This window comes from Ptychodera flava, chromosome 13 (assembly GCF_041260155.1).
Source record: "Ptychodera flava strain L36383 chromosome 13, AS_Pfla_20210202, whole genome shotgun sequence".
NCBI classification, from domain to species: Eukaryota; Metazoa; Hemichordata; class Enteropneusta; family Ptychoderidae; genus Ptychodera; species Ptychodera flava.
The window spans coordinates 20825144-20839523 of record NC_091940.1 but is presented as its reverse complement, the minus strand read 5'-3'; the positions used below and the strand labels follow the sequence as shown (position 1 = coordinate 20839523).

At 37.3% G+C, this 14380-nt stretch overlaps 2 protein-coding genes across 5 annotated transcripts in view; one reads left to right on the top strand and one right to left on the bottom strand.

Annotated features, from left to right (window-relative positions):
* Positions 1–2686, top strand: part of LOC139147780 (C-Maf-inducing protein-like) — a 95816-nt gene extending 93130 nt beyond the window's left edge. For all 4 annotated transcript variants that reach the window (XM_070718983.1, XM_070718982.1, XM_070718981.1 and 1 more), the window contains exon 17: positions 706–2686. In XM_070718983.1, coding sequence (XP_070575084.1) covers positions 706–759 — 54 coding nt within the window. In that variant the 3' untranslated portion in view covers positions 760–2686. The remainder of the gene's footprint in view (positions 1–705) is intronic.
* A 5185-nt stretch (positions 2687–7871) lies between these two features.
* The window catches only part of LOC139147776 (centrosomal protein of 76 kDa-like), a 29049-nt gene continuing 22540 nt past the window's right edge, over positions 7872–14380 (bottom strand). The window contains exons 11-13 of the mRNA XM_070718975.1: positions 13898–14005; positions 11918–12135; positions 7872–8364 (exon numbers count right to left, since the gene is read on the bottom strand). Of these exons, the coding sequence (XP_070575076.1) occupies positions 8226–8364; positions 11918–12135; positions 13898–14005 (465 nt within the window). The 3' untranslated portion in view covers positions 7872–8225. The remainder of the gene's footprint in view (positions 8365–11917; positions 12136–13897; positions 14006–14380) is intronic.

Genomic DNA, 14380 nt, shown 5'->3' with positions numbered 1-14380 from the left:
TATATGATTCTCCTGCCCATTTTGATGACATTTTCACAACCTTGCGGTATTCAGACTTGTAGCCCCCATGCCATGCAGGCCAACGCGCTCTTCATTGAAAACAATCAATCATGGGTTTGGGACTGAGCCATGTTAGTGAAAGGGTGAGATTGACGAACGGTGTGAAACCTGGATGAGTCATTGTAGCACTTGAAAAGCTTGGAATTACTTGAAAAACTACTGTTTATATAAGTTCCAAAAGTACACTTCTATGCTACTTCTGTAAGAAAAAAATTGAAACATCCTTTCCTGATAAGGTTAGTGTGCGCGTAAAAATGAAAGACTTACACTTTTGCTCAAAATTTTTTTTTTGACACCTTAACCCATCCTATTTTGAAATACAGAATAAAAATCAGAGGTCACCGTGGAAAATTAGGTATTAGAGAAACAAATTACCCAATATTTACCAACATTTGAAATTCAAAATGGCCCCATCCCAGTGTCTGTGTTAATCCTATGGGGAAAAATAAAATTTTTGATTTTCACAAAAATGAGCTGGTGAAAACTGCCCCTACTCCAAAAGCTTCAAAATTAAGCCCTACAAGTGATGTGTGTTCTTAGACTACAAAAGTATAGTAAAAGTTTGAGGGTCCAGATCCCATTCCAATGAAACTGTACAGAACCATGTGTTGAAAAACCTTATTTCTGTGTATTATTTTCTTACAGGCTCAGCTACCATCATTGGAAGAATGTGATGTACGTTATACCGATGCCTGGTGAGAGTGAAGATGAGACTGCTCTCTGACCTAATAACCTTTGAACCTTTGATGTGTGTTCTTAGACAACAGTATTATCATACAAAGGAGAAAGAGCAGCCCAGAAAGAGAGAGAGATAGCAAAGAGAGACTGAAAATAGAAAAGCATAGCAGAGCAGTGTTGTATATATATTGTATTGATTCAGTGTAATACTTTGCTGTATGTGCAAGAAAAAAAAAACAAACTAAAATTTCAAAAAAAAGACAAAAAAAGAAGAGACATTGAAAGACTGAAGTGCAGACCGCAGGAAGGGTACTTCACAAAGCCATATTATGTGAAGACCCTTGTCATTTTGTTTATGTGTCAGACTATAACTGCCGGGGTCCTGAATGTACACAACAACCGTAACTTTTTAAAAAAATACTGAAGTCAGAAGAAAAAAAAATAGAAATAGATATCTGCCAAGGACGGGGTAAAATTCCATTCTTTCATTGGGAAGTAGACATTCACTTTTGGAAGGTCTTATTTTTGATATATTTATTTTTTTTCCTCTGCACTTGTCGGTAAGTTTGCTTATGACAATGTTGCTAATAATACTTAGGTACTGATAGTGTTGCTTTGATAGTGGACAGACACTCACACAGATGAACAACCAGCTCTTTCATCAATGATGACGACCTTTATTTGTTTTAGGTAAAAAAAAAATTTGTGCCTTTTTTTGTCCCGTACATTGCACGTTGCTGGCCGAGGTGCAGATAATTTACTTAATTTGAATATGTGTTAATCATTAGAGAATTTGCGGGTTAGGACCATTTTTTTTTGGCCTTTATAACAAAATATTATGAAAAACTGTTACCTTTGTTAAATTATTTAGTTTGTACAAAGTTTGTAGCCTCACTGTAGTGTGAAGATAGTATTGTAAAATCCATAGTGTTGTTGTCCCCAGAGTTATTGTCACAATCATGAAAAATATATACGATATGAAATTTGTAATGAATTGTTAATTGTAATGTAAAAAAAAAATATACCTTATCGGCGGTCGGTCATCTTGAGAGAGTGTATTTACAGACCTAAAAGTGATATATTTGAGACCTTCAGAAAATTGGCATTACAGCTCCTTTGGAATCAAAAGCTGGATGCTTCAAAAAAAAAAAAAGATGAAGCAGCAATCGCTATACCAAAGTGTTGCACCTTCAACCTTTCATCAGCAGATTTTGGAATATATCAGCAACTGTGACTTACGATGGAGCTGTTGCACTTTTGTCAATCAGTTACTGGAGCAAGAAAAAAAAATCAAAAATCAGTGAACAAAGACAATCTTGTGAAAGTCCCAAGTTTCACATTGCGGAATCGTAAGTTAAGTGCCGGTCATGTTTGGTGATCAGCCAGGACATATTGGAAGAGGATACTGTAGCAGCCATGCTGGGAGTGATTATATTCCTGGGTGAACTTCGACCCCAAAAGCTGTGACCCAGATATCTACTGGGTCAGAGTGACGGCAATGTCACGACGGAAAAGCGATACAACTGAGAATCACGCCGATATCCAGTTGGAAGGCAAGACTGTGCTGTGAACGGACAGTTTTTGAAAATGTTCAAGCGCGGGGAGTTTCTCAGTGACTGTGTATCTCTACTGTGTTTTGTCACTCGCAACTGTCAGGCTGCAGGAGATATAGAGAATGAAAAAAGAAACTTGGAAAGAAATAAAAAAAAATTGGGTGTGCGAAGAGAAGAGGATAGGAAACAGGTCAATAGTTTCCAGAAATGTTGAGCGCTGTACCAAGGATTGCATTCAACAAAGTGTGTGAAGCTACAATCATACATAGACAAGACTTACCCAGTCTGGTTTGTGTTACCAGACTATGAAACTCTACATAATCCACAAGAATGCATCTCAAAAGCAAGATAGACAAACATTGTGTCATTTTAAAAAAAGAAGAAAAGAGTTACATTGATTTAAAAAAAAAATCTGTGTAAAACTGGCCCAAAGTTTTTTCATTATATTAAGTTAACAGTTAGAGAGCATTTCTGCCAAACGTGAAAGGAGAATTCGCCAGACAACAGTTCTGATTTTTGAAAACCGATATAAGTATTGTAATATTGTAGTTAATAGTTTAGCAAGGAACTAGGGCCCATATGTGAAGAGAAAATGTAATGTTTAATGTTAAACTACTCCTCAAATAATGCATTGGCTCCTGTTTTGAAGAAGAAACTATTTTTGTGAAAAATCATGAAAGACCCAAATTTTTGATACAGTCTATTTTCATCTGTAGGCATGTATATGTTTTGCAAGGACTGAGTCTGTTTTTCCCCCGCGTAACACATAGTGTGCTTTGTACTTGGTGAACTAGAATTGCAGCTCCTTATTATGTTGAAATGGAACCAGCAAGTTCAGTGGTGTCAACTTTTCTATTTTGGAAGCTGACAATATGGCAATTAGCGTAGTAATTATCACCATCGGCATCCAAACAGCACAGGGTCACTGATGAGCCCCACACTTTAAAAGTGCAAATTAAGATTTGATGTGAAAATATCTAAAAACTAAAGAAATCATTTCCACCTATACCATACTCACTGTAGATGGAGGAATGCTAATACTGCATTGTACAGCCTTCCCACCCCTGTATATAATTTATGTACTGGACCACGCTGATCACTGTTTAACACATGTTTGGGAGAGGGTTATTTTCCTTGTAATTGGTTAAGATTGGTATTGAAACTATTTCTGAATCAATCATTTCAATTGCATTGATACAGTGACGGAGATATTCACTTCATAATATCCTAGACAATCTAATCTGTTCTCCCCGATTCCTTGTAAAACGGGTCCACAATCACCACCGATAACAATAGGTTTAATGTTGAACATTATAACCGATACTGCTGTCATTAAGTGTAGTAAATCGACCCTTGTTGCATAGTATCATGGTTTGCCACTTGAAAAAGAGATGACAGTGGTCTTGTCAAAAGTACAAGGGTTTGAGTTTACATCTGGTCAGTTTCTCCCTTTCAGTATACAGTAGTTACAGCTGAAATACATTATGTAAGTGTCCATGAGTACACACTGCCATAATGTACAAACCAGCTCTCCCATCAGTGACTTTGCCGCTGTTTGGTTCACAAACTTGAAGTATTCATGGCAGAGGATCTTCTGTGTTGCCCTTACCTGAAGCAGGTTGGGGAGGGATGATTGCAAGGGGTTGGGTTGAGCAGAAGCAGCAGCTCTTTTTAGACCCGTGCTTCATTCATGTTCCACGTGTCATTGTCTCTAAGCCTACCTACACGGATGAAATGAAACATCTGCCAATCGGGACGCTTGTGACAGAATACCTCCACTACCATAGCAGCAACACCGATGTTAAAGGCAGATTTAAGTGAATGATGAAATTTTTTTTTATTTCAACCACAAAAGAAGAACAAGTTATGAAAAAAGGTAACTGTTTTCAAGTAATGTACAAAGACAGGGGTAAAGAAATTAGAGCCGCTGACTTGTTAAGAATGGCTGAATGTACCAGTAACTGTGTATGGTCTTGCGTGCTTTCTATCTAGTGCCAAGTAAAAAACAAACAATTCATTTATTGATTTATCTTGTGACAAAACTTAATCTATCAAGTGTCTTTCATAAGAAGCCAGAATGTTACCTGTCTTTAAAGATGCGTTAGAGAAAAGCGAGAGGGAACGATTCAAGAATCGAGTTCTCCTCTGTAAAGACTCATCATGCAAGCCAACAGCTTCAGATGTTAAAGAGAAAACCTAGTATTTATTTATGTTTTTTGTATGTTTACTCGGTAAAAGGACTACTGTGTGGTCGTTCCTCGCTTTAGTGTGTTTTCCGTGTTGTGGAGAAATATTTAAAAGAATTGTTAAGTTAGAGTGTCCAGTTGCGAATGTCACGTCACCAGTAATGTTTTCGTGCACAGTATCAAAAATTGTGTGAGATATTAAAAAAACAGAAATGTGACTATATTACATATTACTTATATATTATTTATCCTGAAAGTAAGAATCATAAAAAATGAATGGTTCTGTGCTTCGTATCATTTTGTTTTCTGTTTTTCATTTTCTTTGGCCGCGTAGTTTGTGTACAGTCCATTGTCACCTTGTGATATGAGTTTGTGTTTCCAATGTTCAATGCAATAAGACTTTCTGTGAGCTTGTTTGTATTCGGATTATGATCCTAACATCTTTATATTTTAACCTTCTATATGAAAATACAAATAAATGTAAATATATCTTGGAAAGTAGGTGTCGTCTGGTCATCTCTTTTTTTTCTGATTTTCAGTTTTCAAATTGTATCCTATTCACTCTTACAATAAGGAGTAAAATTTCCTCGTGAGTGCTCAGTGAAAAAGATATATATCTACATATCTAAATATATATATATATATATATATATATATATATATATATATATATATATTTATATATATCAAAGTTACTGATATATCAAAGTTACTGATTACTGGTAATAAAACACTGTGGAATGCATGTGATAATTAGCAAAGCCTACACACTGCCTCCCTGCCCTGACATTTCATTTTGGAAGGGGGGATACAAGTACTGAGTCTTAATGACTATCAAGGAACGTTGGTTGCCAATCGAATGTATCCAGCCAAATTGCACCAGATTTTCAAGTTTAGTGTGAATGAAACCCCATGCTAAATAAAATTTGAAAAATCTGCAAGTTCACGATGAAAACCCACCCTTTAACTTTACTGCAAGGATGATCTTGGTCTGTTTTGCATGAAAAAAGGCATAGAACATTACACATTATCGATCTATCTACACACACACACACACACATAACAATTCTTTTATCAGTTCCATAATGCATTATGCAATTTTTTAGCCATAAGGTATGTGCAGGGTATGTTACTTATAGAACACCTGTGGCAGGTTATACCCTGACCTACATTTTCGCTGCAAATATACAAAATGAGGGATTTTTTGGCATTTTAAATTTGTGTCATCCTTGTATAACAATCCCTTGTACAACACAAAATTAGTATGTTTGTTGTTTTGAGTGTGTATACGGTGTTTGATACAGCCACAGCAACGGATTGTGGGATGGCCGGGAAAAGTTCTGTACATATGTACATACAATCAGTCATGTCAGAGTCAAAATTCGTAACCGTCTCCAGCCAGGCATTCCCTAAAGCTGACCATCTGCAAACACCTTTGCATGCTGACAGAACTTGCACACACATGCCTTATTCTTGCATTTATTTTTCAAAAGAAATTTCACAGGAACTTTGTCACCCTTGCTCCATTTGCATGATAAGACTGGTTTGCATCTCCAAGCCTTGTTATCTACCCAAATAATGATCATTCTTACTCATGGAGTGAAATACCTTATTGAGGGAAAACCTGCAATGAAAAGTGTTACCAACTTTTGCTAAACTTTCAAGGAAATATAGAGCCACTTTATTTTGATATTCAAGAAGCAAAATTGGGGGATGTAAACTCACTGTACACATATCGTAATAGAAAAACATTATTGAACCAATATTTGAAATTCGAATTCCTTTGGCTGCTATTCCTGATTCTGTATGGAAATACTACATTCTTGATTTTCAGAAATATGTGACCGTGAAAGGCGAAAACTTTTCTATTTTGCTGTTCAGGTTTCGAAATGAGCTCACACAAGTTTAACTGGTAGACCCAGGTAATGATTATTTGAGAGAGTGAAAATATGTCCCCAGGCAGCATTTTACCACAAGAAATGGTTTCCTATGTACTGGACATTACTGAACTATTGTCACAAGTTTCAGCTGTTGATCCTTCAATATACAGAGGGGGAAGTTTGGTTACTGAAGGCATTATTTTCCATGAGAACCATGACACTTGTCCAACATTCCTGACAGAACTCATAACCAGCTCCGAAAGCCTTTGTTCACATGGCAAATAAAAAAATCTGGTCTAATTCACAAGGGTAAAAAAAACTACATCAGGCCAAAAAGAAAATTTCTCATCCTCGCATGTCAACCTACAATAGCCAAATAAGCCTTGTATTTGTTTCATGATCGAGTGAAAAATATTAAAATATGAAAAAAAATGATTGTGCAGAAAATGTAATATGATCTGTAGGATCACATGCACACACTGAACAGAGTAGTCGTCACTGTCATAAAGTCTCATGTCAGAATTACCACTGCATGTTCAACGTTCCAGATTTGTAGATTGCATGTACGTGGTTTAATCTTGTGAGGCTTAAACAAAATGACACATTCTTGTACAGAACATAGGATGAAAAACAAACCTTTCACTTTCCTTGGCCTCTCAACTGTTCCATCTTGGAGATGCTCTGAGAAAGATGACAGTTTGTGGGGAATCAGAAGGGAAGCCATACTGCTATTATTACGATTCAGATTTTTGTTTTGGTCATTCAACACTGAAATTAGAGGAAATTCTGGGATAATGGAACAGACACAGAATAGCACACGAAAAATGTTGAAATATTGTGATATTATAGACACATATTCCTTTGTTGTGTTTTATACCAACAATCACGGTTTACTCAGTGCAACCAGTCTACTTGAGTGGCTGTGCAATTTTTTTTTCAAGCTTTAGTAATTAAACGAACCCACACTGTGGAAAGATTTCACCTGTTCCTTTGGGCGGTGGACAACTGCAGCAGGAATTAAATCTGATAATTACAGGTCCACATGAAAGACAACCAAAACTAACAAGATATTTGCTGGCAAAAATCTGTGTCATCGCGGCACCAGACCCAGGCGCCAGACACTGGACATGACTTAAGTGAACTTAAGGGCATGATGACCTGTTTTATCAGAAGGCAGTATCACCCGCTAAGGAATGCTCTGAGAAACAGTGCGGCTGGTGCGGTGACCAGTCTTTAACGAGCACAGCCGTTGAGAGTGGAATGAAGATTGTGTATGCTGTCCACCCCTACAGCACAAAATGAAATCTCCCAATGTCGTGACAAGCTTAACAGCAAGGTAGAAAGATACTGGAAAGGCCAACGAACTTTGTCATTTAATATACAAAATGTACTGATGTACTGTTTTAATAATCATTGTGTAATGGTTATATACTAATGTAGAAAAATTTTCACAAGGTTTTTTACATGTCTTCTTTACATAGAATAAGAAAAAAATTAAGCAGCTACTAATCATGTCAGTGCATAAATAATATCTTTGCTTTTTATTTTACTCAAAAGGTTCAATATTTCATTTTGCAATCATCAGGGAATAAAAATACTGTTGATTTAATGATGTTTACTTGCTTTCAATTCTTTTCACCATTATTATCTTTGCCGATATTAAAACAGACTGAAATTAATTTGATACCTATACACGGACAAATATAAACATCTTCAAATTTCGTCCTTTCCATGAAGAGTGACCATAAAGACACCGTGAAATTTACATTAAACGTCTCCTTTTGAGTGGTGTTGAATTTCATGGAGATTTTCCACAGATGAAAGTGATACCATGTAGGATTAAAAAGACATGATGTACTGGTTTGCTTTTAAAGTATTGACTTGTATTTGCAGGCAAACATGACCCAAACTGCATGTGACGACTCAGGGTATGTGAAGACGCGCACTCTCACAGCGATTCTTACATGATCACCTCGACATGACAGTATCTCTTCACAGACTGGTGACCTGGTATGACAAAAGAAGGGAGGAGAAAAGAAACAAATATAAGATAACATAATAAAATTACACCATACACAGAGCTGCACTTCTTTGCATCACAATTGCTTTACACGGAAGGTCAGGGGGTCAATCGTGTCAAAATCATGCGAGCATAAGTCCATGAAAATTTGCTATTAAGCATATTGCAGTGCAACTCAGGGAAATGAAAACATATTATACAACCAGAAATCCTGGAAAATGCTGTATAGCTGAAAAAAAAATATCAAAGATGGCCTTGCGACTCTACTGTCAGAGTATCTCTGTATCTGCATGTACATGATTGACCAATAGATTTTGATGATTTGTGTCTTAGAAATTCTAAGAAAAAGACTTCTTTGAAAAGAGCTGGTGATGTAACATGTTAGTGTTGGCCAGGTACCTGCAATGAAAGATGTAAAACGTACAGACAGTTCATATATATATATATAATATATATATATATATATATATATATATATATATATATATATATATATATATATATATTATATACAGATATATAGATATATACAGATATATATAATACATACATATATACATATATATACATACACACACACACACACACACACATATTATATATATATGTGTGTGTGTGTGTGTTGTGTGTGTGTGTGTGTATGTATATATGTATATATGTATGTATGTATATATATCTGTATATATCTATATATCTGTGTAATATATATATATATATATATATATATATATATATATATATATATATATATATATATATATATATATATATATATATGTGTGTGTGTGTGTGTGTCTGTGTGTGTGTGTGTGTGTGTGTGCATGTATATATATGTATGTATTTTTTTTTTTTTTTCCCCCTTTCTTTTTTTCTATCTTTCTAGGTACTGGACCGACATGTTACATCAACAGCTCTTTTCAAAGAAGTCCTTTTCTCAGAATTTCTGAGACACAAATTGACAGTCTTATCAAACTTATCCTATTCTTGGTCTTCTGTGAAATTATGTCACAACAATTTGTATTGCCCCACTCCTACTGGAATTTTGTTGAACGTACCCTCCCACTTACATGTATCTCCTCCACATGCCTACTCTGCCCTCTACCTGGTCCTGAAAGCATTCCGTTTGTTACCCCCACCAACATTGCAGCTTCCTACTGCTGTCTTCAGATCACAAGGGTAAAATGACTCCACCAAAAGAGAAAAGAGCATATCAGTTTGCTGCGTAAAGACATCTCCTGACTGCGCAGAAATTCCCTCCCTGAAAGCTGTATGACAAAATCCAACCAATATCTCTAGCTGCTATGTCAAACTTGTCTGCCCTTGGTCCAATGCCTGCTCTATACCTGTTCTCCTTTCTAAACCTCCAGCAGGTTGAATTGGAAAATCTGCCCACCCACTGGAAAATCGAATTCCAGTGGCTTTTTTCCTTAATGCCTCGATCTGGACGACCTGGTCAATGCAGATATATTGAATATATAGGGGTCATCTGGGGAGACTGTCAGTCCTTTTAACCTTGTGAGAACCACAACACATGATTGCCCGGTCAAATAACATCAATGGCCGATGGTACTATTTTCTGTTCTAGTTTCAAATACATGTGTTCATCAAATTTCTTGTGCTTTGATACAGATTTGCATCAATCTACATGCATAATCATCATTATGGAGGTGAGGTTATACAATCATAGGCTGCATCAACTATGTAGTTTATTGACCCTCAAAACAGGAGACCTGAATACATGGGTTTATACTGTAGGCCCTCGCAGCAGGAGACCATTGGATAGCTGGCAAATGACCATCTCCTCTTCAGCACCCAACCCCATGTACTCAGGCAGTAATACTGGCGTCTGTCTAATGGTGGATGAGAGTATATCATCGGAGTCTTGGAGATCAGAAAGTTCTCATCCGAGACATATTAATTCTTGACAAAATCATAGACTTTTCAGTGAGACAACATTCCAAAATTTCGAAATTATGAGTTTCGAATAACCTACATTGTCCATCTGTATACATCTGGAAAGTGTATTTATTGCTCTGTGAAATTAAACATTTGTCACATTCTGGTAACATACACAGAGCTCTGCTGTGTCATGTTCTGTATTGGCCTTGTTGTGTATCAATCTTTTCATGAATTCTACTGTTAGGCTTGTATCTCTGGCTGTGTGATGTAGCTGCCTGTGTAACACTTGAATGGCGCAAGAATGAAACCTCGAGTAAACTTGGATACTATGTGAGCAACAAATGAGCAATACATGGGTAACTCTTTGGTAACATTTGAGAGATGCATGGGTAACACATGGGTAATACACACATGTAGGTAGTACGTGGGTATCACATGGGTAGCGCATGTGGTACCCGGGAGACATATGGACAACACATGGGTAATACATAGGTAGTAGTAGTTTGGTAGACATGGTTATTACATGGGTTGTACTTAGGGACACAAGGGTAACACAAGGTAGTACATTGGTAGTACACAGGTGTTATATGGGCAATACATGTACCAAGGAGACACATGGGCAACACATGGGTGATACATGGGTAGGGACATATGGGCAACACATAAGTAATACACAGATGGTAGCCATATGACGCACAGGTACATTTTTGATGACAGGTGGGTGCCACTTGAATAAATAAATACTGAATGAAATATACACTCTTTGGTTACACTTTGTCACCAATGAATATATAACATGGTATAAATAAATACCGTCAAGGACAGTGTGCGGGGCGACTTGCAGCGATTTCGAAGCTGTTATCCAATTGGTTGGCAGAATCGTACCGTTATAATGAAATAATACAAATAAACTCCCTAAGTTGCTGTGAATAGTGACAATCGACCAATCAGATATAACCTTGCAAACACGCTGCGAGTCAGCCGCAGTGTGCTCATATTGGTTTGAATTGGTCCATCGAGAAATATTTAAACCAGGAAAACAAAAATGGCAAACGTAAATAAGGTCAGAAACTTTAGGTACTGGAGGTCAAGTTTAGGAACAGGCTTAGCAGAGGAATGTTTTAATACAGTCCTTCATGGTTTCAGGTCTGCCAATATGTATCAGTCCATGAACAATGACAGGAAATGACTCAAGGTCAGTGGAGTAGCCTGTTTCAGTCACTGCCACCACTCCTACACATAAGTACAACTGCATACAAATAGGTTAAAGGTCATAGAAGCTCTGATGTAGGCTGTTTCAGTTAATACCACCGCTCCCGCACATTTGCAGGATTTCCCCTTTTTCTTACCTCATTTGCATATTTTTGACACTGACATGTTCATTTGAACAACGTCACATCTCAACCCCTGGGTCTACCTGTACACCAAATACTGTGATGGTAGGTGCGGCGGTTTGGGAGCTTTTGCGTGTGACAGACATACATCCGCACATACATACATACATACATACATTACATTACATACATACATACAGACATACAGACGCCATCGACTAACCATAAAAGATCTTTTTGGTCTTTATATACATACCAAATATGAGCTAAAAACATCTTCTCAATTACACAAAACAGCTAGACATACCTAAGACAGGTTGCAAATGCCCTCCTAGGGTTCCTGTGTAAGAACTGTATGGGAAATCCCTTGAAGGTATGGCCGTCCGGAACAGCTCGGCGGATAGACTGTTGGAATTCTTCATTGCCGGCGGTCAAGCCTGTGGTGCGTTCTAGTTCATATGCTGCGAGAGCTGGAGACAGCAGATAAGATAGCTCATCGTCCCATACACAGGTCAAACCCATGTCCTGCAATTACAGATGATGGCTTGGGTGAAATGTATAAAAGTATTAGACAATATAAGATATACACTTGAAATAAGTGTTTGTCACTCAGATTGCACATATGTGTGTGTAAGTGTGTGTGTGTATGTATAATATATAAATATATATATATATATATATATATAGAGAGAGAGAGAGAGAGAGAGAGAGAGAGAGAGAGAGAGAGAGAGACATGCTGATATGTGTTTCAATACATGCATGCAACTCACAGACCCTCAGCGAAACAAACATCATAATGGTATTAACAGCATACCGGTATGGTCAGTCAATTGCGTATACAATGCAAGATCCGAGGTACATGAATATTCCACATTGATTAAGGGTCATTAGCATAGAATTTTAATACCGAAACAATGCTCATTAATGTAATCTGCATATTTGAATATCATTATACCTCGCATCTTGCACTAATAGCAATTGCGTTATAAAAAACACTTTATCAATTTTCTTTCAAAAGATAAAGACATTTCTCTTCTTCTGCTTGTCATATTTGCCAATGCAAAGATGGTGATTTCAAACTTGCCAGGGTGACAGTTGTCCAAACTGTTGCCCTGTTGGGTAACAAATCCAGATCTGTGAACCAGTGACTAGTTTGCATGTATCAGCACAAAAATAAGTGTCCCATATGACAACAAAATGACATATCAGGATTGAGATCAGATCTTGGAAGAGGTGTGGAATTCCAGTGATCTGTGGAAATTGTCTGACACAAGGTCATCACGAATGTAGAGTAGACTTTTCAGATCCTCAGACTCAGATCCTCAGATCTCAGATCCTATGACTTCAGACGCAGATTCAAATTTACAAGCCTTTTACAATACCCGTATTAACAGTATGATAAAAATATTTAAAATAATAATTTAAATGTGTGTACAAGGCAGGTATGAAACAAATAAAATGTCTACATAAACGTTTTTGCTCAGCAAGTTTAAACGAGCACGGGTTTACAATTACAGATTAACTATTAAACTTGCTTCTTCCGACCCCTGAATTCCTGATCTAGCCCGGACGGGGTCACTCGCCTCAAACATTGATTAGTTATATTCCCTCGCCATCATTTCACGAACAATGCTAAATTACGGACAGTCAATAGCCGGCATGTACATGATCGTCGCGGTCTTGATCGTTCGATCGCTAGTGTGTTTATCTCTATGTATTGAGCTAGTATATCGGAGCGCACTGACTAACTGACCTCTGGCATTTGGATTGATTGCCTACACACGTGATCACATAACAAGTGGAATAATTGCGCACCCTGTCTTCGAGTGATGACGTTTTGATTCTGAGATCGAAGTTTTTAAGTTCAAGATTCAAGATAGAAATAAAATAATTTCTAAAGCCTTTTAAAATCTACATTATATTTTATTTATCAGTACATTACATCAAACTTTGAAAGTTGTAAAATTTGAATTCTGAATCTGCGTCTGAAGTTATAGGATCTGAGATCTGAGGATCTGAATCTGAGGATCTGAAAAGTCAGACACAACAGTCATCACGATATGTAGAACTGCAACCTATGTTTGGGTTGTCAGTTGCAATCTTGAAACCACTATGTGCCAAGGTTAGAGAATGCAATCAAATAGTTTTAGAATTGTCATTGGGGGAATATACAGGCTTGATTTAAGACTTCAAGATTAGTGAAATCACAAGGGTTGACAAAAGCCTGAAGGTGAAGGGGTAACGCCCACAAGCAAAGCTACAGGTCATCTCAGTTCTAAAGACTTACCCTCCTGTGTTCGGTGGTGAGTGCCCTGAGCTGAAGTTCAAGTTCATTACTGGCAAGGGCAGGGTCCACAGAAGATGGAATCAAGGGGATGACATTGGGCCAGCTGGGCTGAAAATAGACAGAGAAAAATCAGTAAGCATAGAATGTAGACGTGAATAACAAGTCTTTTCTCTGTTCATAGGAGTTGTGAATTTCACAACCAGACTCTAACAATCCTGTCTCTGTGTATATACTAACATGGTGCTTTCGCTGTGGTTTTTGAACATAGGTACTCAGCTTTGAAACTTAACTATCATTTTTCTGTTCCCTAACATCGGGTTGCTGGATATACCATGGGAGGTGACTGGGATACCTTGATAACATTTACCAGCCTACCGAGACCCTGCAAAAATGCTTCTTCTGCTAAAACATCAGGGTAATTCACTGTAACTCTGAGGAACCTTTCGGTGGCTCGGAGGTAGGTGTAGGGGTGATACATGGTTG